Source organism: Coregonus clupeaformis, chromosome 35, assembly GCF_020615455.1.
Source record: "Coregonus clupeaformis isolate EN_2021a chromosome 35, ASM2061545v1, whole genome shotgun sequence".
Taxonomy (NCBI): domain Eukaryota; kingdom Metazoa; phylum Chordata; class Actinopteri; order Salmoniformes; family Salmonidae; genus Coregonus; species Coregonus clupeaformis.
In genome coordinates, this window is record NC_059226.1 from 31,701,516 (window position 1) to 31,724,199 (window position 22,684).

The following is a 22,684-nucleotide window of genomic DNA, read 5'->3' on the forward strand; positions in this document are numbered from 1 at the left end:
GTAGATACCTTTATGCATCAGTATACTGTTTTCCTGTGGTTTTAGATATATATAGTGTTCGCCTATGGGGGGGTTTATGTTTTTCATTAGACATCTAAAACCGTATGTGTGAAAGCAAACACACACACACGTACACACTTAGCCCAACAGTGGACTTTAATCAGGCTGGAGTCAAAGCAGGAACAGTCTATAGCAACAAAGGCAGGCTGGGGGAATGGATGGATGTGTCAGTCTGCCTGTCTGTCAGGTGCAGGAGGAACATTTAAAGGGCCGGCATAGTGTTTTTGTTTTTCTGTCTTTTCTTCTCCTTTATTTCTCTTCTGTCGTTCATTCCTGGCTTTGTTTTCTCTCATCAGCCGGTAAAGCCCCTAGAGAGACAGAGCGAGACAGACGAGAGACGTTCAAAGCCAAACAGACAGACAGGAAGACATACAAGAGCCGTATCCGTGGTGACGGCTACCTGTATCCGTGGTGACAGGTGTGTCCGTTCGACAGCGGGCTGCTGTTCCTTTGCCGTTTGTCAGGAAGTGTTGGGAGCAGGGCCAGGCCCACCGGTGTTGATTCATTTTTTAGGGGTGCGTTTGCTAGTACAGAGCATTACGGGGCCGTCTGTCTGTTAGTATGTCTGTTTGTCTGTCAGTGCCACCAGGAGAGAGCTGATCTGAAAGGGTGTTTAGACTATACTAATCTGTTGTCAGGACTGACCTGTGGAATCTCCCTGGCCCTCTGTGTTTGAGTCATCCTGTATTTGTACAGTGTTTCAACTTTCAGAGAGAAAGAGAAAGAGAGAGAGAGATAGGGAGTGTTAAAACAGAACCAGTCACAGTGGAGTTGTAGAAAGACCAGACTGACACTGAACCTGCACAGGCATGTCTGTGACATCAGAGCTATATAAAGTTGATATTGAGGGGATATCTCACAGTGCTCTGTACCCTCTCAGTGACAAGTCATAATGTAGAGATAGTCTGGTTGCTTATTGTGAAATCTCTATGTATGGTTCTAGCTGGCTGTTAATGCCTTTTCCAAGTGGACGAAGAATAAAACCCAGAAAGCACAACTCAAAAACACTCCCGTCTGTCTGCCTTTATCACATTTTGCATGTCTGTCAATCTGTCCTTCCGTCCGTCTGTCCGTCTGTCTGTTTCCATCTGTCTGCCTTTAACACATTGTGTCTGTTTGTCTGTATGTTCCTCCTCCATGTTGTGTCTCCCCTGCCCCAGTTTCCTTCTGTTTTTCCCTGATAATTGGCAGCCGTGGCTGATTTCTCCCTCTTCCTGTTAAGTGATGAATAGTTGGCAGGGCATCAGAGGGAGCGGTGTGCCCGCCGGGCCACTCATTGGCTGCTGCTGCCACAGGGGCGTCGAGCCTGGCACCGTTCCCAGAGTAACGCCAGCCCAGCGACAGGCAGGCATGGGGACACACTGCCAAGAGACAGGGGTCAACGGCTGTGTACGTGTGTGCGTTTGTGTGTGTGTGTGTGTGTGTGTGTGCACTTCCTACAAACAGGTCCAATTTTACAACTCTCACTGTCTTTCAATCTCTTTCTCTCTCTCTCTTTCCCTCTATATCTCTCGTGTGTGTCTGTATGCATATCTCTTTGTCACTCTCTCCCTCTCTCCACTTTGTGTTGCAGACGACCAGTAGACTGAAGCATATCGAGAAGGAATACGGTCAGAAGCTTGCCAAGTCTGCTCAGGTAAACACTTCTCTTCCTCTTTTTGGCCTTTTTTTGGGGAAGATTTGTTTGTAAAGAGCAAACAAACGTTCAGCGGGGAGCTATGAGAAAAAAATATACACTCCTCCCTTCCCTCCCTGCTTAAACACACACACACTTTTACAACAGACACATACACATATACCACAAGTTTAACATAATGCTGCAGACAAATGAATCTACATATAAAAATGTCTAAGCTCTACCTCCTAGGTTTCTGTCTTCTTCTTCTGTTCCTCTCTTTCATGTCTTTGTGTAACATCCAGAGGCGTCGGAGGCGAGGGTTAGCCAGGCTTTGGTCCAGGTGGTGTGGAAACCTGGCCCAGTTAGTTAGCCAGGTTCTATAACCAAGAGGTAGACTTTACTGTTTGATTCTAGTTGTTTCACAATGTTCATATTTGCCTTTAAGCCATATGTAGAATCCTATTTATGTAGATGCAACGCCTCGCATACAGCAATACGGAACCCAGGTGGGATTGGCTGGAAGATATGAGGGTTTTAGGTAACTTTTAGGTGCCTCACACACACACACGCATGCACACACACACACACACAAACACACACATGCTCACGCACACACTTGTTCTCTCTCCCCCCCCTCTCTGTCTCTCCCTCTCTGCCCCTCCCCTCCCCTGGCCATGACGTCAGGAGGAGCTTTGTTTGAAGGTTCTCCTCTCCTCTGGCTGGGACCACATGTTTAACATTAAACCTAATCTCCTCAGACTGAGAGCAGTTAAAGCCAGAGGAACTCTCCTCTCTGCTCATGAATCAAAACCACCAGACCATTCCTCCTCTCCTCCATTCTTCCCCCCATTCTACCCTTTCTCTCTCTCTCTCTCTCTCTCTCGTCTCGCTCTGTTTGGACATGTGGGATGCTTTAAAGCTACAGTCTGAGATTTGTTTTTTAAGCAAAAATATAAAGAATTGAAATGAAACAGATTCCTAGATTCCAGACTGTGGCTTCAAACGCCTTTAGCTGTGCAGTATAAAATACCCTAAAACACAAATCACTGTTTATGTTTGAAAACAAAGAAGATTAGATCTATCCCAATCTGAAAAAATAAGGGGGTAAAATATCACATTCTACCACAGGCTGTAATTGCTACATCATTACCTTAGAAGAAACGATTCAAAGAGGGACCATTTTTTGTCTTTCTCTCTCTCTCTCTCTCTCTCTCTCTGTCTTTTTCAATCCCCCTGTTTTGGGTCCACTTTCGACGGCGGCAGCGTTGAGTTGAAAGCGAGGTTGACAAGCAGATGTTGTGAGAAAACAGGAGCTTATGAAGTTGCACAATGCCCCCGACATCAAACGTGTCTCGGGTGGTAGTTGAAAGTTCACTCTGTGTTTACTCGTCTTTGCTATGTGGCGAGGTAAAGTTTCCGTCAACAGAGGCTGCAAAAGATTAATCCTCTGTTTTGAAGGGGCGCAACCAACGCTCACATGAGTTCAACTTAACACCCTTCCTCTGCATTCTGTTGCTGAAAACCCCAGTTCCCATGTGTTCGACATTGACAAAACACAACGCTCTAAGGACATTATACATGCATGTGTTTTTTTCTATGTTAAGACCATATTAATGCATGCTATTTGTTGGTATTTGTAGCGTGTGTTAACGTGTGTTAGCGGCTTGACTTTCAAAGGCGTTTTGGAGGGACTAAAGAGGTTTTAATTCATAGGAGCCCTGGGGGCAACTGGATCTAATGTAAACAGAGGGCCTTTGAACCTTGGAGGCTGCCCTCACTGTGTAACCCCTAAGTGTCTGTCAGAGGTCATCGCGCTCTCTCTCGCAGGGAGAGCACTGTAGCATGGGTTGTAGTATCCCAATTAAAACTTACCAAGCCGCCATACATTATCCTGAGGGGACTAGGGTAGACACATGCAGTGTGAATGCACGCACACACAACACGCACACACACACACAGTGTGAATAAACACACACCACACATACAACACACACAACACACACACACAGGGTCCTTTGAGCTTCGTTAATTAGCGTCTCTGAAATCCGGGCTGCTTAATCGTCTTGCTGAGCGTGGCCTTCCTGAGCGACCTCTGAACCCAGCCCTGTTTGTTTCTCTTCTCTAGTTAATGATGAGGCAACAGTGGGGGTCCCCGGAGCTCCCCCAGCCCTTTATCTCAACACTGCTGCTGGTTGAACATGGGAAAGGCTTGTAATAACAACTTAAATACAGTTAGGAGCTGGAAACACACATCTTTACTACTATTATTATTATTTCATGCATAGAAGTACTTAACATCCTACTAGAATCAGGCAATAACTGAAAGAGAAATGGTTTAAATGACAATCATGCCCTTCTGGGTATTATTTAACTATTTGTTGTTTCTGATCTGGGAGTGCGTCAGTTCACGTGTTTTTTTTATCATTCTTGTTAACGCCCTAGTGAGTTAATTGTGTTGCACTATGCAGTTTGCCTGTCATAGAGGACCGATAAACGGCCAGCAACTGCCTTTCATTCTGTAAGTTCACTTTGAGGTGAGGTAAACCCAGCCTAAACAGAGCTACCAACCAGCCTGTGAAATTAAAGACGGCCTGTTCAGGCCAATTACAGTAGAGTACAGTCAGATGAAGCCCTCGATATGAGACTAGGTATAAAGGTACAGGAATAACGAGAAAGACAGGGTTAGTGAGTCATTATATCACTCCAGGCTACAGACGAGATGCTAGAGAATCTATATGGCAAAATAATTATTACGCCCAGAACTGATGCTCCTATAATAATGGGCCATTTGTTGCTTTCATGTGGCTGGCCCCGCTGACTAAATAACCCTAATCTCTCCCTCTGCGGTCGGCTAAGGCGCTCATTCCCATAACTCCCACTCAATGAGAGGATTCCAGTAAGACTGTTGAACGAAGAGTTGAGTTGAACTAATGCACAGTAAACAATTATCTATCTGTCTGTCTGTCTGTCTAGCCCAGCGCGAGCAGTTCAACTGGCCTGAGAGAGCAGTTTTCTCTTTTCATATTTTTTCTCTCTCTTTCTCTCTACCTTCTCTCTTCTCTCTCTCCTCTCTTCTCCCTCCTCTTCTCTCTCCCGGCTGTGGCTTCAATAGAATGTTCATTTTGACTGGAGTATTTCAAAGCTACTGCTGCTCCCTTTCACCTTGGTGTGTACCAGTTCTCCAACACAACCTCACTCTGCTCTTCACAAAGATAGGAGCTTTCTTCCTCCTCTCTCCATCTCTGCCTCTCTCTCTCTCTGTCTGTCTGTCTGCCTTTCTCTCGCTCTCTTTCTTTCTGTCGATTTCTCTCTTTTTCTCAGGACAGACAGAGAACTGTGAGAACATTAATAATGGCTGAGACTATTGTTGCTGAGACACACCATTGACAGACACTAAACTAATGGTGTCTGTTCCTTAGGGTACAGTATATACTGTACCTATAGTAACGAAACAAGAGATACATTTCGGTCTCCCACAGTGTTCTACTCAGTAAAACCTTAACAGATAATGACATCATGTTGTTAGGGAATATGTTAAGTATTTCGTATACGGCTCCAACAAGTTGTGTGTTTTGATGTTAATGCATTTGTCTGCTGCCCACACTCTCTCTTGCATTAGCATCAAAACTCCTGTTCCATTTAGACTCAACTAAACGCTTCCTGAAATGGAAATCGGTTCAAAACAACAGCAACAAACAGGTTATGTCACTGAAGGAAAAACACCAAGGACTGGACTGAACTGTACTGTACAGAGCACTAGAGACCTGGACCTAGGACTGAACTGTACTGTATTGTACAGAGCACTAGGGACCTGGACTGAACTGTACTGTACAGAGTACTAGGGACCTGGACCTAGGACTGAACTGTACTGTACTGTATAGAGCACTAGGGACCTGGACCTAGGACTGAACTGTACTGTACTGTATAGAGCACTAGGGACCTGGACCTAGGACTGAACTGTACTGTACTGTATATAGCACTAGGGACCTGGACCTAGGACTGAACTGTACTGTACTGTACAGAGCACTAGGGACCTGGACCTAGGACTGAACTGTACTGTACTGTATAGAGCACTAGGGACCTGGACCTAGGACTGAACTGTACTGTACAGAGCACTAGAGACCTGGACCTAGGACTGAACTGTACTGTATAGAGTACTAGGGACCTGGACCTAGGACTGAACTGTACTGTACAGAGCACTAGGGACCTGGACCTAGGACTGAACTGTACTGTACAGAGCACTAGAGACCTGGACCTAGGACTGAACTGTACTGTATAGAGTACTAGGGACCTGGACCTAGGACTGAACTGTACTGTACAGAGCACTAGGGACCTGGACCTAGGACTAAACTGTACTGTACAGAGCACTAGGGACCTGGACCTAGGACTGAACTGTACTGTACAGAGCACTAGAGACCTGGACCTAGGACTAAACTGTACTGTACAGAGCACTAGGGACCTGGACCTAGGACTGAACTGTACTGTACAGAGCACTAGGGACCTGGACCTAGGACTTGGCTAATCAATTCCAATTTGGTATTCAATGACAAATAAAATTATCTTGAGGTCAGTTCAGGGGTCACCAACCATGACCCCCAGAGTCAGTTGTTAGAGTGTGTTTATATTGTCTGTGTCATATGGGGATGTATCAATATCAACCCTCTTGGAATGGTGTTCCCCAGGGTTCACTGTTGTCCCTTCTCAATTTGTCTCTCCCTCTCTCATCCCAACCCATCTCTCACCCCCTTCTCTCTCTCCCTCTCCCTCTCCCATCTAATATTTTTCTCTCTCCTCCCTCTCTCCATAGTTGATAGCAGAGCTGCAGACGTCAGTGTGTGATGCTAAGGAGGAGGCGTTGCGGCAGCAGCAGGAGAAGGAGCGACAGCTGAAGGAGGCTACAGCTCACTGGGATGATGAGAGGAGGCAGATGAGCCGCCATGCAGACACTAAGAACAAGGTAAAGTTTCATGGACAGTCTGCAAAGGACACTACTATATAGTACCCATGAATGGTGCACGCCACAAAGTCTGTTAAAGACTACAAAGTGCACACTACTGACCCTAAAGGTAAAGGATAACTTTTGCTGAAAAACAGCAAGTGAGAGAACATGGGTAAGTTGACATATAAATACATCCCAAGATTTACGCACATTGGTTGAGAGAGCGGAAGGGGATAATTGCAAGAGTGAGCCCATAGGTTGAACAGCCAGCGTGAGGAATGTGCATTGCTGTGCCGTGCTTATATGCTAGAGGTAAATAGGTGAATGACATTCCACACATGGCTAACAGGACAGAGGAGGAGAAACAAGACGCTATGCTGATGATACGTTTGTATTAATTCCCACAATGCCCCTAGAATATGAAACAAAGTTAATTATGTTCTGCTTACTGGATGAAGTGAAACAAGCATTCAGGCCGGCCTTCCTGATTCAGGCCAGCCTTCCTTTCATAAACTACATTACACTGTGTTGGTGGTTGCTGAAGCCCTCAGTCCTCCTGGCCCCCCTCAGTGGCTGAGTCCCAGGGAGGGGCCGACTGGCTGGTAAACCAGACACACTCAGTGCCCCGGTCTGGCCAGGAGACTTTTATAGACTAGACACAAGTCCCCTCTCCTTTGTGAGAGGGCTTTAAACCTGGGGTCACAGTTGAAATGTATGTGCTTTGTCATTTTTTATGATGGGTTTCATCTCTAACCCCCATACTCTGACATACACACACACACGCTAACCCCCATAGTCTCTCTCACACACACAGATGCACACACACACTCCTGGGTTTGGTGGTTGGGAGGCTCTTTAAGTGGCTCGTATGTTCTCTGTCTGGGATGAGGCAGTCCTTTAAATCAGCCTGCTACTGCTGCAGCACTCTTTATTTAGCTCGCTGAGCAACCCCTCTCTTTATCCCTTCTTTTTCCCTTCTTCCTTTGAAGTTATTTCCATTCCTTCTCTCTCCTTCCTCATTCCTTCCTAGTCTCTGTACTCCTTACACATTTTACAAATTCCATCCATCTGCCGTGGATGTCTGGGGTTTGTTCAATAGGGGTTACAGATAGATACATAGAATGATTGTTTTTTATGTGAACTTGAGAACAGTGGGTCCATTCTGTACAGAGCATTTCTGTATTCAACACCTTATCGGATAAACCTCTGCACCGTTCGAATAAAAGGCATGAAGCATTCAAATAACGTTCCTGCAATGTTCTACCCAGCTGAACTAGCCCCTATACAGGATCAGTTATTTGAACTGTGACTTGAAACTCCAGTAGCCAAACAATGACACTGTGGTAGTTGTCTGGGTGTGTCTCTCTCTAGTTTAATTGACTGTTGTGTCTGGGACGGAGGTTTGTTTTTAAAGGGTGACCCTCTCTGCACTGTTTGTGGGAGCAGACTTCCATATAAATCCTCTTTCCTCCAGACACTCAGTCCCCACTCTGCCCTGTAGCCAAGTGAGGGGCACTCATTCCTGGGTAGGATCCGCGGGAGGCCGGCCTGCCCCGGGTTAAATAAGCCACCCCGGCGGCTCCGCACCACCACACCTAGAATGTGAGAAATGCCACGTCTTCTGTTGCAATCCAAACACCTCTGTGACTGACTGACAGTGTGGGGTAATAAAGGACTGGTCCAGTCTCTGCCCCTGGTGTCTGGATACGCCTGGTGGTGTAGCTTTCTCACATTCCAGCTACACACACACTCATACACATTACCCCTCTCTCTCTCTCTCTCTCTCTCTCTCTCTCTCTCTCTCTCTCTCTCTCTCTCTCTCTCTCTCTCTCTCACTCACTCACTCACTCACTCACTCACTCACTCACTCACTCACTCACTCACTCACTCACTCACTCACTCACTCACTCACTCACTCACTCACTCACTCACTCACTCACTCACTCACAACATCTCCCACAATCTCCCTGTGTGTGTATGAGGCAGCAGCCCGGCTGTGTGTGTGTGTGTGTCTCCTATCTCCAGTGTTAGCAGGAGACACAGCTCTGTCTATTATCTATCTCCTCATTATTACCATCCCCCAGTTCTTAACCACCCACTAATGAGCCTCCAATTAACCAATGACTTGTTGATTAAAGTCCAGACGCCACAGAGAATGAGAGGAGGGAGGGGGAGAGAGAGGGGTGAAACATCGAGCAGTAGAGAGAGAGGGGACAGAGTGTGTGTGTGTGTGTGTGTGTGTGTGTGTGTGTGTGTGTGTGTGTGTGTGTGTGTGTGTGTGTGTGTGGAGCGCGGAGTTGGTCTTTGGCCCGTTTGGTGGCGGTGGAACTATCGCGTCGCCCGCTGCTCACTTCAAAGGCTGGATTATGAAAGCTGATGAGGGCTGAAGACAATGGTGCCAGGAAGAAAATAACATCAAAGTGGCGGTGGAGACATTTGAATGTAATAATCCCAAAACAGTTGTTGTTGCGGATGTGCTCTTTGGTATCATATGTCCCTTCTCTCCTCTCTGACTAGATTAAACTGCTTTTAGCCTTGTTATAATTTAGTACCACTGTCTCCACGGCCGTAACCTCTAAAGAGAGGACGGGGAAATGGGCATCTCATGGATATTTCATGAACCAGGTGTTGATCATAGTCTGCCTGTTCTGTGTGGATCCAGAGGACCACAGGCCAGATACAAACTGTGTCAGACATGACCACACAGGATGTTTTGTAAGGACCCCTCCACATTGATTTGACCAGAAGATCTGAGTGGTGCCAAGTAGCAGCTCTGTTATGGCAAGACACAATGATAGAAGTCATAATAAATCTAGATCCTGATAAAGAGATTAGTCTTCTCATCCCTGTTCTAACTTCCTCCCTCTCACTGAGTCTGGACTCTCACTCCACACACACCCTCCCTCCTCCTCCCCTCTGATCCCGGAACCACCGGTCATTAGCACTAATTGGCTGGCCCAAACAACAGGTTATGTAATTATTATGACACCCTTATGTAGGCCACATTTACATTTTAATCATTTAGCGATTTACAGTAGTGAGTGCATACATTCTCCATTGTCACGATCGTCGTTAAGAGAGGAGGACCAAGGCGCAGCGTGATGAACGAACATGTTTATTTATCATTAGCGATAAACACGGACAGTAAACAAAAACAACAAACGACTCGTAACGTCCTAGGTAACATAGACCAACACGGAACAAGAACCCACAACCACAAAGGGAAAAACAGACAGTTTAAATATGGCTCCCAATCAGAGACAACCAGTCACAGCTGACACTCGTTGCCTCTGATTGGGAGTCACTCTAGCCAACATAGAAATATAACACATAGAAAGAACACACCCTGGCTCAACATATAGAGTCCCAGAGCCAGGGTGTTACATCCATACGTTAAAGAGTCTGCACTGTATGGCATCCACAGCCTGAAGTCACAGCAAGGCTAAGGACACCAGACAAACAAGGCCTAAAAATATATGGAAGAGTCACATAAGCAGATATAACCTCGAGAATTGTGTGAGAAATGACTGTGTCTCCAAGGGTCCTCGGGCTCCACTGCTCCAGAGACAATATCTGCATCTGAAGGAAAAGTCACCCTCTTGGCATGTTTGTGTTTATTATCCCTCCCATCCAGGGCTGGAGAGAGGTCCTGTCCTGGGGCAGAGACAGGTGGTGAGTCCTCCTGTACCTGTTCCTAGGGTTTCTCAGGTTCCGTGTCCATGACAACGTCTGGGGTTGATGAATCTTGGTACCGCTTGAGGATGTCTCCTCTGCTAGGGATGCTCCCTGGTCTGTAGGTTCTGACTCCAACATGCCACTTTCATCCAGGCTCAAATCCACACCAATGTCCATATCCCCACCATTGTCCCCTTCCTCAATAGATTTGACACGTGACACACGTACTGTAGATCCTGGAATGTAAATGTAATGTAAAATTACCCTTATCTACCAGGGCAGCTCTCTCTCTCTCTCTCTCTCTCTCTCTCTCTCTCTCTCTCTCTCTCTCTCTCTCTACTCTCTCTCTATCTCTCTCTCTCTCTCTCGCTCTCTCTCTCTCTCTCTCTCTCTCTGTCTCACTCTATCTCTCTGTCTGTCTCGCTCTGTCTGTGTCTCTCTCCCTCTCATACCAGGGCAGCTCTCTCTCTCTCTCTCTCTCTCTCTCTCTCTCTCTCTCGCTCTCTTTCTCTCTCTCTCTCTCTCTCTCTCTCGCTCGCTCTCGCTCTCTCTCTCTCTTTCTCTCTCGCTCTCGCTCGCTCTCTGTCTCTCTCTCTGTCTCTCTCTGTCTCTCTCTCTCTGTCTCACTCTATCTCTCTGTCTGTCTCGCTCTGTCTGTGTCTCTCTCCCTCTCATTCTCTTTCTCTCTCTCTGATACGATCCACCCATCCACAGATGAAAGAAAGAGAGGGATGAAAGGGAAACAGGAAAACAGGAAGTGATGTTGATGTCACACCACTCAATTCCCACACTACCCAGGGAGGGAGGGAGCAGGGTGAGTCGTTAGAGGGACTAGAGGCTATGATTCCATCTCAAAAGGCTATAGTGGTGTCCTCTCCTCTAAGACCTTGAGCCTTGTCATACATTTGCTAAACAGGAGGGTTAGGGTACTCTATCCTTTTCTCTCTCTTTTCCCCTTTCCTTCTCCCTGTCTCTTCTTCACTCCCCCCTGCCCCCTCTGTTCTGTCACACACACACATGTTCACCTTCGGCAGCCAAAAGGGAGAGCCGGTTGGTGAATAAACAATGGCAACCCGCCCATAGTGTCACATTGCTTCTCTTTGATCAGCACTGCTGTTCCTGCTCCCCTCAGCAACACTTCCTGTCACACACACACACATGTCTGAGTCAAGACCATGTCTCTATCTCTAACTCTCACTCACACACACACACACACACACACACACATACTCACACACACACACCTAAAAGGCAGGCCCCTGACTGTGGTAGTGTATCAGTAAGTCTTCCCAGTGACCCACTAAGAGAAGGTCCTGCTGTCCTCTGGGTGACAGGACATACATGATACAATAATGACCCCTGTTTTCCTGCTGCTATTTTTATACCCCAGTGAAACTGACACCCATGGACAGTGTGAGGTGTGTATGTATAGGCCTATACAAATACACTGAGTCTACAAAACATTAAGGACACCTGCTCTTTCCATGACAGACTGACCAGGTGAATCCAGGTGAAAGCTATGATCCCTTATTGATGTAACTTGTTAAATCCACTTCAATCAGTGTAGATGGAGGGGAGGAGACAGGTTAAAGAAGGATTTTTAAGCCTTGAGACAATTGAGACATGGATTGTGTATGTGTGCCATTCAAAATACTTAAGTGCCTTTGAACGGGGTATGGTACTAGGTGCTAGGCACACCGGTTTGTGTCAAGAACTGCAACGCTGCTGGGTTTTTCACGCTCAACAGTCTCCCGTGTGTACCAAGAATGGTCCACCACCCAAAGGACATCCAGCCAACTTGACACAACTGTGGGGAAGCATTGGAGTCAGAATGGGCCAGCATCCCTGTGGAACGCTTTCGACACCATAAAGGCCTGTGGCACAGCCACACAGCCACACACACTAACACATACACAGGACTTGGCTGACTTTCTGCAGGTGTGACTGTAGTCATGTGGTTGTGTTTGTGGGGCCTATATGCTGCTGTGGAAGTTGAAAAGATGACTTTGCCTGTGGGGATGACCAGATCAAGAGCAGGTGTATACTGTTCCATAGGCAGAGTGATGCCTCAATCAGAGTTGTGTGTGTGTGTGTGTGTGTGTGTGTGTGTGTGTGTGTGTGTGTGTGTGTGTGTGTGTGTGTGTGTGTGTGTGTGTGTGGTGCTGGTTGATTGATGAGATTTCCTGGCATGGGCAGATTCCCAGCATCGTTTGATCCCGTTATCACAGGAAGTGAGCAAGTTAACGTTCCAGAATACCACGTGAGAACCCCATTAAAGGAACTTCAGACAGTATAGTCTCTATACAACAATATAGAGGTGAAAACCCATGAACCCTTTACACTAGTGGGAATTGGCCTTTATAGATGGGGCTAAATTGAAATATTTCGTACAGAAGAAATATGAAATGCATAACCATGGTAGCAATTGAAAGGAAACAGTTTGGACATGATGGGAAAATGATTAGACCAAAGGTGAGGACACAACAGTTCACCTGACACAAGACTGAATCCAAACATTACACTGGTGATTTCATGTGCATTTTACATTTACTGTCATTTTCGCCGCATTTGTTGATAAAGAAATCTGAAAATATTTTGGATACATTCAGTAAGATGAGATAAGACTATTCCTGGGAAATGTGGGGTAATATTTTGAGTGAGAGGACTAACAGGTGTCTACAGGTGGTCACACACCGCTCCAACGTGTGCACAGTTCCTAAGAAATGTCAATGCACTTTTATGACTCAAAGAAGAGTCTTCAACTATAAAGCTACTTTTTGGAGCTCTCCTGGCTGTGTTGTTGAAGAACTAGAGCAAGTTGTTTCATTTGGGAAAACAACCCTGCCTCCCCGCCATCACACAATAACTGTTGTTGTTTACGCAATCCAAAAACAGTCCATTATAAATCGCAATCTGGGTCACGTGGTCATAATTTGAACGCTTCTTCTATTGGCAACATGATTTAGCTAAGTTATAAACTCTTTCAGAGTTAGGCTTTCACAAGGCAATTCAGGGAAACAGATCATCATTTTGGTGCGCATAGAAAGGAGTCATGAGTGCATTCAGGTGGGTGTGCTGCGGCGAATTTTCTTCACAAAAGACATTCTGTTTAGAACAAATCAGGGTATGATGACATGTCATCTTGTAACTGTGCATCAAACATAGTGATTAATAACGTTGACACTGTATATGACATGAGTTTTATGATTTGGAGATGTGAAGTGCACATTTGGACTCATGGGTGTTTGGCTTGCTTATATGACATCAAAGTGGTATTTATTATAATCCTCAACGTCTCATCTTTCAAAATACATCAGGTCCTCTTCGTTTACAGCATTCTCCTCACTCAGACAAAAAAAATTACCCAATTACCAAGAGGGATGGGGCTGGGGGGGGGCAACTGCTTGTCGCGCGCAGTGCTCAAGTTCAGAATGGTTGTCAGTCAAAACCCATACAGCACTGTGAAGCGCAGAGCCTGAGCTCTAACCTTATGTATAGCATGTTACTGTACAGCCACTACGTTCCAATTTAGGAGCTTATTAGTGTCCAAATCTGCCATTTTTAACCCGTATACGGGTACGAGTGTAAAGGGCTACAGTATAGGCAACAGTACAGTCGACTCTTGATATATGGCTTGGGACTCTTGAACGCCTGCAATAAACCTGTATGTATGCACAAATACAGTATATACAAGCTTTTTCCTATTCCCTTTAAACTGTGACACTATAGCAGGCAGCACCTTGAGGTGACAGAGGTACAGAGAGCAGTGTTGTTCCTCTGTGAGTGTGGCTTAGCTGCAGTAGGTTGACTTTTAGTATAAGACTACAGAGTGGCTGATCTCTCCATCACGCTTTCAATTATTCAGAATCTCTCCATTTCTCTTTTTTTCTCTGTTCTATTTTGATAGGCTCAGAGCTCAGTCCACTGTGAAATACACACACACACACACACTGTGCCCACCAAAAGGGCTTTGGGCTTTCCTCTTTAATCTCTCCTTTACATCCAGACATCAGAAGCAACGCATGACGCAAACCACCAAACCTCTCTTTCCCTCCCTCTCTTTCTCATACCACAGTAATTTAAAGGCAGATTGGTAATCACACGTGCACACACAGGTGTAGTTACACCCACACAGACTGAATTGTGAGTGTGTGTGGGTACAGTTGGTGGTGTGTTTCTGTATGTGCATGTTTGGCCGTGCATGTGTGCATTTTGTATTGTGTGTCTGTGTGCGGCCGCTCACTTTGCCCTGTGTGTGTGTGTGTGTGTGTGTGTGTCTGTGTGTGTGTCTGTGTGATCTAGCTGCCTTGAGGCTGTGCCACCAGTTAGAGGTTCCTCCAGCAGCAGTCAGTCTGAGTAGTCCTGCCTAGCTAATTCTTCAATTCTATGTCATTTAGCAGACACTTTTATCCAAAGTGACCTACAGTCATGCATGCATACATTTGTTATGTATAGGTGGTCATGGGAATCAAACCCACTATTCTGGCGTTGCAAGAGCCGTGCTCTACCAACTGAGCTACAGAGGACCACCTCAATGTCATTAGAGTATCTCTTTAACGTTGTGACAGCATACTGCAAATAGAAACTCCACATGAAGAGAACGGCTTTTGGTCTTCTTCTCTCTTCTGTTGCTTTTAGTTCACCCCAGGGAAGCATACTTTCCTTATCTTTGCAGGAGGAGACCACCCAGGAAAGATGACTCAGGTCTCGTGTGTGTGTGTGTGTGTGTGTTTGTGTGTGTGTGACTTAGTTTGATTTCATACTCTCACCTTTAGAACTTCTGTTAATATTAATGCATGCCTGTACCTGTATGACATGCTTTGAGGAGTGTGTTGGTTTATGTGTGTGAGTAATGCTTTGAGCCAAACTTCCACTTTAAAGAGAAGTACACTGCTGATACAGAGGTGAGAAGGCCCTTCCAGCAGTGGCCCTGCCGTCCTCCTCTTCTTCCTCCTCCTCTCCCTTCTTTCTTTCTCCCTCCACCTCTCCATTTTCTCTCCTCTCTTTCTCCTCCCACATCTCCCTATACCGCTCGTCCTCTCCCTTCCCTCTCTCTCCCCCCTCATCCTCCACCTCTCCCCCCTCATCCTCCACCTCTCCCCCTCATCCTCCACCTCTCCCCCTCACCCTCCACCTCTCCCCCCTCATCCTCCACCTCTCCCCTCATCCTCCACCTCCACCTCTCCCCCTCACCCTCCACCTCTCCCCCCTCATCCTCCACCTCTCCCCCTCATCCTCCACCTCTCCCCCTCATCCTCCACCTCTCCCCCTCATCCTCTACCTCTCCCCCTCACCCTCCACCTCTCCCCCCTCATCCTCCACCTCTCCCCCTCATCCTCCACCCCCATCCTCCACCCCTCTCCACCTCCCCCCTCCTCCACCCCTCTCCACCTCTCCCCCCTCCTCCACCTCCCCCTCATCCTCCACCTCCCCCCTCATCCTCCACCCCTCTCCACCTCCCCCCTCATCCTCCACCTCTCCCCCCTCATCCTACACCTTCCCCCTCATCCTCCACCCCTCTCCACCTCCCCCTCATCCTCCACCTCTCCACCTCCCCCTCATCCTCCACCTCCCCCTCATCCTCCACCTCCCCCCTCATCCTCCACCCCCTCTCCACCTCCCCCCTCATCCTCCACCTCTCCCCCCTCATCCTCATCCTCCACTTCCCCCCTCATCCTCCACCCCTCTCCACCTCCCCCCCTCATCCTCCAACTCTCCCCCTCATCCTCTCCCTCAGGAAATATAATTTTTCTGTTGAGATTGATTCCAGTCTGGATGGTTGATAGAGACCATATCTCCCTGACCCATCTGGAGACGCTTTGGAATGATCCTCCATAGAAAATCACACGTTCACAGCCAGACAGAGAGAAAGAAGGAGAGAGGGAGGGATGGAGAGAATGAGAGAGATGAAGATAGAGAGAGGGAGAGATGGATCACAGATGTAGCACCTGGGAGAGGCTCTAACCCTAACACCTCTTCAAAGTTTTGGGAAAACAGATGTGGTACCTAAGGTGTATCTAGGATCAACCAGGGGTGGGGAATCTGGATGGGCTCTGGGTGAGATCTGTGCAATGGGAGCAGGTTTAGGAATGGGGAGGATGTTTCTTCTCAGTGAGGTTCCATGGATCAGGCCCTGATCCAGTCCTATCCCTTCAGAACGGTGAGAGAGGCTGAGCCTACAGATCTGTGCCCAGGGGGAGAGCAGGATCACTGGGGTAACCAGTCTGAGGAGGGACTTGCCTGGTCCTCAGGCTATGGTACAGTAGTAAAGAGTATGGATGGAAGAGTGATGCAAGGATCACGCATATCCCCCGGAACAGTTGAATTGGATCGATTCTATTGTATCTTGTGTTTATATTCTATAAATCGATAAAAATGTTGTGGAACAATCAGATACTGAAACTATATTTTCCCAGACAGACCATCTCTTGTTCTCAAATCGCACCCTATTCGGTAATATATAGTGCACTACTTTTAATCAGAGGTCAAAAGTAGTGTGACCAGATATCAAAAGAAGTGCTCTACATAGGGAATGGTTTGAGACTTATCCCTGATTTTTTTGCTTTAGGAGATGATGAGGATGGATACAGGAGATGGTGATCAGTGAAGAGGCCTGGAGGAAGGGCTGTCTGATTCATACAGTGATTCCATTATGAAGCCATGGAGTCATTCATTATCATTAATGATTCCTTCCATGACTGATGCGTTTGTGCAGTTGTGCTCAGGCCCTGTAGTGTTTCATCAATCAGAGATGTACACCACATGAAAAAGAGATCAGAGTACAGTCAGCACGCTCTTTATCTCTTCCCAGAAGCCTTCACTCAGACGTTCAGGAAACGCTGTGTCATGGTGCTGGGAATGGGGAGTGGGGTCAGGGGTCCCCAGAGAGGGTGTCATGGTGGGGTCATTGGGCTATCCTCAGGGGGAAATGTGTGTGTGTGTGTGTGTGTGATAGAGACTTCCTCTCTACACCCTTGCTATTCCTATCCCAGAGGTGTGTCACCTCACACATAACCTCTGTGTGTGTAACATCACATAGATGGTGTATCACACGGTTCATATTAACCATGCTACAAAGTTCATGACCACAACACCGCTATTACAGTAATACGTGACCAGAAGCTAAGAAGTTCAAGCCTTAGACTAGCAATCAAACAAACTTAAACTGATGAAATGCGAGGCAAGTTGGATACGGTAAAACTTCAATTAATAGCCTGGGCGTTTATTTGCTTTAATCACTGAACACAACCGCCGCTTATTAGAGACAGGCTTCTATTAGAGACAGGTTACTATTAGAGCCAGGCTTCTATTTCCTTAATGCTCAATAACATTTTGAAAAGACTACCACACTGTTTATTGTGACCAGTATGGCCAATATACAGTGGGGCAAAAAAGTATTTAGTCAGCCACCAATTGTGCAAGTTCTCCCACTTAAAAAGATGAGAGAGGCCTGTAATTTTCATCATAGGTACACGTCAACTATGACAGACAAATTGAGAAAAAAAAATCCAGAAAATCCCATTGTAGGATTTTTAATGAATTTATTTGCAAATTATGGTGGAAAATAAGTATTTGGTCACCTACAAACAAGCAAGATTTCTTGCTCTCACAGACCTGTAACTTCTTCTTTAAGAGGCTCCTCTGTCCTCCACTCGTTACCTGTATTAATGGCACCTGTTTGAACTTGTTATCAGTATAAAAGACACCTGTCCACAACCTCAAACAGTCACACTCCAAACTTCACAATGGCCAAGACCAAAGAGCTGTCAAAGGACACCAAAAACAAAATTGTAGACCTGCACCAGGCTGGGAAGACTGAATCTGCAACAGGTAAGCAGCTTGGTTTGAAGAAATCAACTGTGGGAGCAATTATTAGGAAATGGAAGACATACAAGACCACTGATAATCTCCCCGATCTGGGGCTCCATGCAAGATCTCACCCCGTGGGGTCAAAATGATCACAAGAACGGGTGAGCAAAAATCCCAGAACCACACGGGGGGACCTAGTGAATGACCTGCTGAGAGCTGGGACCAGTAACAAAGCCAACCATCAGTAACACACTACGCCCGCCAGGGACTCAAATCGTGCAGTGCGAGACGTGTCCCCCTGCTTAAGCCAGTACATGTCCAGGCCCGTCTGAAGTGCATTTGGATGATCCAGAAGAGGATTGGGAGAATGTCATATGGTCAGATGAAACCAAAATATAACTTTTTGGTAAAAACTCAACTCGTCATGTTTGGAGGACAAAGAATGCTGAGTTGCATCCAAAGAACACCATACCTACTGTGAAGCATGGGGTTGGAAACATCATGCTTTTGGGGCTGTTTTTTCTGCAAAGGGACCAGGACGACTGATCCGTGTAAAGGAAAGAATGAATGGGGCCATGTTCGTGAGATTTTGAGTGAAACCCTCCTTCCATCAGCAAGGGCATTGAAGATGAAACGTGGCTGGGTCTTTCAGCATGACAATGATCCCAAACACACCGCCCGGGCAACGAAGGAGTGGCTTCGTAAGAAGCATTTCAAGGTCCTGGAGTGGCCTAGCCAGTCTCCAGATCTCAACCCCATAGAAAATATTTGGAGGGAGTTGAAAGTCTGTGTTGCCCAGCGACAGCCCCAAAACATCACTGCTCTAGAGGAGATCTGCATGGAGGAATGGGCCAAAATACCAGCAACAGTGTGTGAAAACCTTGTGAAGACTTACAGAAAACGTTTGACCTGTGTCATTGCCAACAAAGGGTATATAACAAAGTATTGAGAAACTTTTGTTATTGACCAAATACTTATTTTCCACCATCATATGCCAATAAATTCATTAAAAATCCTACAATGTGATTTTCTGGATTTTTTTTCTAATTTTGTCTGTCATAGTTGACGTGTACCTATGATGAAAATTACAGGCCTCTCTCATCTTTTTAAGTGGGAGAACTTGCACAATTGGTGGCTGACTAAATACTTTTTTTCCCCACTGTAAACATTATAATAACAAAGATAAGCAAATCAGACTAGCAAAGACTAGGCTGCCTATCATACACCCCCGATTTCGTGCTTCAGCACCATAAATGTTTTGGTGGCGCCATGGCTAGCAACGATGACAGAATAAAAAAACAAAAAAATGGAATGCACATGACCGTGGAAATATCAGAGCTGTGTCCATGGTAAGCTCGTAAACAATTAATTTTGTCACACCTACTACCGCTCCAGCGCTCGACTTCGCCGGTCTACTAACCACCGGTCCTGGCAACCATCATTACGCACACCTGGACCTCATCATCACCTTGATTACTCTCCCTTTATTTAGCCCTCTGTAGCCTCAGTCATCAGGCAATATTGGTTTTGGTCACGTCAAGTACGCTTCTCCTTCTCTTATCGTTAAACTCACCTTCTGCATCTGCTTCCTGACTCCAAGCGTATACGTTACACATTTAGACCCGACGTTTATTTGAAAAGGGCGTTTATTTGCTGACATGTGTTCCGATGTCCGGCTAATTGAAGTTTTACGGTAATTGTAAACAAGTGAGTTGGAATGAAGTGCTTGACGTGATCAGAAGGAATCAGGGAGGATCGTGCCTGGAGAAGACAGAGCCTGATTTATATAATAACATCAACCAGTATCATATTCTTATGCCAATACACTTCGTAAACTCATCCAGTGAGTCTCTGTGGCTGAGTCCCAAATGGCACCATATTCCCTATAGTCCCAAATGGCACCATATTCCCTATTTAGTGCACTACTTTTGACTGGGGCCCATGGGGAATTGCATAGGGCTCTGGTCAAAGGTAGTGCACTAGATAGAGAATAGGGTGTCATTTGGGCGACACACTGTGTTGACTTAGAACAGGAAGGGTCCAGTTCAAAAAGCAGAAAGCAGACGGATCCTTTTAATGCATTAATAAACAGAACCACTTCTTGGAAGCGGAATGTGTGCTGGCGGCCGCATCAATCATTCCTAGAGTTACTTTCAACCATGGAAATTTGACTGAGCTTTGAATTCAGATTTATGCACTCGTTTTTGACATCTGTTGTTGTCTCATAATATTGTGGGAAGGGATAGACAGTTTGAAGAAAGATATTTTGATCTAACACTTTATCTTAAGTTAACCCTTATACCCATGTAACTACACAGTAATAACTGTATTAAGTAATACAATTGTAGGTACATAAAGTGTTACCCAACATTTTGCCTTTTCATGATCCGTGTTCAATGCGTTAGGGTTGTGCTTCCCAGGAGCTGCAGTTAATCATAAACCTAGATCGTGTTAGTAATTTATGTTAAGTGGATGGGCTGTATATCACCAGTCTGTCATGGCTATCACCTGAGCTATGTTTCCCTCAACCATGGGAATGGATGGGAACACCTGCCTTACTCATTCACACACACACACTGCAGGGAGTGTCATAACGTTGATGCTTAGCAGTGCCTCTTTACCTCACACACACACAGCCCACATCAAACCATCAACCCCCATCAAACCATCAACCCCCATACTAGTGGACTTAGTGTGTGTGTGTGTGTGTGTGTGTGTGTGTGCGTGTGTGTGTGTGTGTGTGTGTGTGTGTGTATATAGGCGAACACGTCTACTGCTGTGTGTGTGTGTGTGTGTGTGTGTGTGTGTAGATATGGGCAAACACGTCTGTACTGCTGTGTGTGTGTGTGTGTGTGTGTGTGTGCTCTGGTTCTCGTGAGGCCTAATCGAAGGTGAAGTTTACACATGTGTGTGTGAGACATCTGGTTCTGAGTCGCATGCAGGAACCAAGCCTTTCATTCTTTCCACTGCTATCAGTTAGAGCAGGAGAGGAAAACAGTCCTCTACACTCCTCTTCTCCTCTGCGATCCTCTCATCTGCTATTCTTCACACAAACTTCTAAAGCCTTGTTCACACTGCGGGCCTTAATGCTCAAATCAGTTTTGTTTTTTAAATGCGTTTTGGAATACTGACCAAATCGGATTTGTGTGTGTTCAGACAGCAGTCATTTGCTGACATGGTTATGCTAGTTGTCATAGTAATGACGGGTGTTTGTGCTCGTGGTTCCTATCGCTCAGAAGCTATGCAGCAAGCTAAGGTGACAACAATGCCTGCCATGGGCATGTCCCAGTTGCTTTGAATGTTCAAAATCATAGTATAAGAACACTTTTCAAGCCTCAAAGGATAAGATGATCCAACTTTCAAAACCAGTCCTTTTTGACAAGCCACTGCAGTCAACTAAATCAGGGTTTCCCAAACTCGGTCCTGGGCCCCCAGGTTTTTGTATGCCAGCCCAGCAGTACTGTCGGTAGCTTCATGGAGGGCGTTGTGTACACTGGTAGAATCCCTGGTACACTGTGTTGTGTACACTGGTAGAATCCCTGGTACACTGTGTTGTGTACACTGGTAGAATCCCTGGTACACTGTGTTGTGTACACTGGTAGAATCCCTGGTACACTGTGTTGTGTACACTGGTAGAATCCCTGGTACACTGTGTTGTGTACACTGGTAGAATCCCTGGTACACTGTGTTGTGTACACTGGTAGAATCCCTGGTACACTGTGTTGTGTACACTGGTAGAATCCCTGGTACACTGTGTTGTGTACACTGGTAGAATCCCTGGTACACTGTGTTTGAATCTCAGGTATCTGGTACCCAACCTACACTCTTAAGGCAGGTGTAGTGTTCAATGTTCATATCTGAAACTGCACTAATATAATGATCCAAAATGTATTCACAAGAGACTTGTGTGTGTGACGTTTAAAGCCCAGACAGTTAACAGCAATTAATTCCCTGTGTGCGTCTCTCTTTATCTCCTTCTGAATGACTCTGGGGAATGAGCCCAGCTTTCCAATAATGACTGTCACGACTTTATCATTAGCCTTTTAATACACTGTTAATATGAGAGTCACATCTCCCTCTCTCCCTCTCTCTCTCTCTCTCTCTCTCTCTCTCTCTCTCTCTCTCTCTCTCTCTCTCTCTCTCTCTCCTCTTCTCTCTCTCTCTTCTCTCTCTCTCTCTCTCTCTCTCTCTCTCTCTCTCTCTCTCTCTCTCTCTCTCTCTCTCTCTCTTCCTTCTCTCTCTCTCTCTCTCTCTCTCTCTCTCTCTCTCTCTTTCTTCCTCTCTCTCTCTCTCTCTTCTCTCTCTCTCTCTCTCTCTCTCTCTCTCTCTCTCTCTCTCTCTCTCTCTCTCTCTCTCTCTCTCTCTCTCTCTCTCTCTCTCTCTCTCTCTCTCTCTCTCTCTCTCTCTCTCTCTCTCTCTCTCTCTCTCTCTTTCTCTCTCTCTCTCTCTTCTCTCTCTCTCTCTCTCTCTCTCTCTCTCTCTCTCTCTCTCTCTCTCTCTCTCTCTCTCTCTCTCTCTCTCTCTCTCTCTCTCTCTCTCTCTCTCTCTCTCTCTCTCTCTCTCTCTCTATCCCTCTCTCTTTC

At 46.2% G+C, this 22,684-nt stretch overlaps 1 protein-coding gene and 1 long non-coding RNA gene across 2 annotated transcripts in view; one reads left to right on the plus strand and one right to left on the minus strand.

The window, feature by feature from the left end:
- LOC121551829 (centrosomal protein of 112 kDa-like) overlaps nt 1-22,684 on the plus strand; it is a 194,055-nt gene that overhangs the window by 149,626 nt on the left and 21,745 nt on the right. Inside the window, exons 22-23 of the mRNA XM_045210708.1 lie at nt 1,634-1,696; nt 6,486-6,635. Of these exons, the coding sequence (XP_045066643.1) occupies nt 1,634-1,696; nt 6,486-6,635 (213 nt within the window). The remainder of the gene's footprint in view (nt 1-1,633; nt 1,697-6,485; nt 6,636-22,684) is intronic.
- Nucleotides 134-1,594, minus strand: LOC121570112. The gene is made up of 2 exons (XR_006657811.1): nt 461-1,594; nt 134-368 (listed from the first exon to the last, which is right to left on the minus strand). It is a non-coding gene; the product is annotated as an uncharacterized LOC121570112 (long non-coding RNA).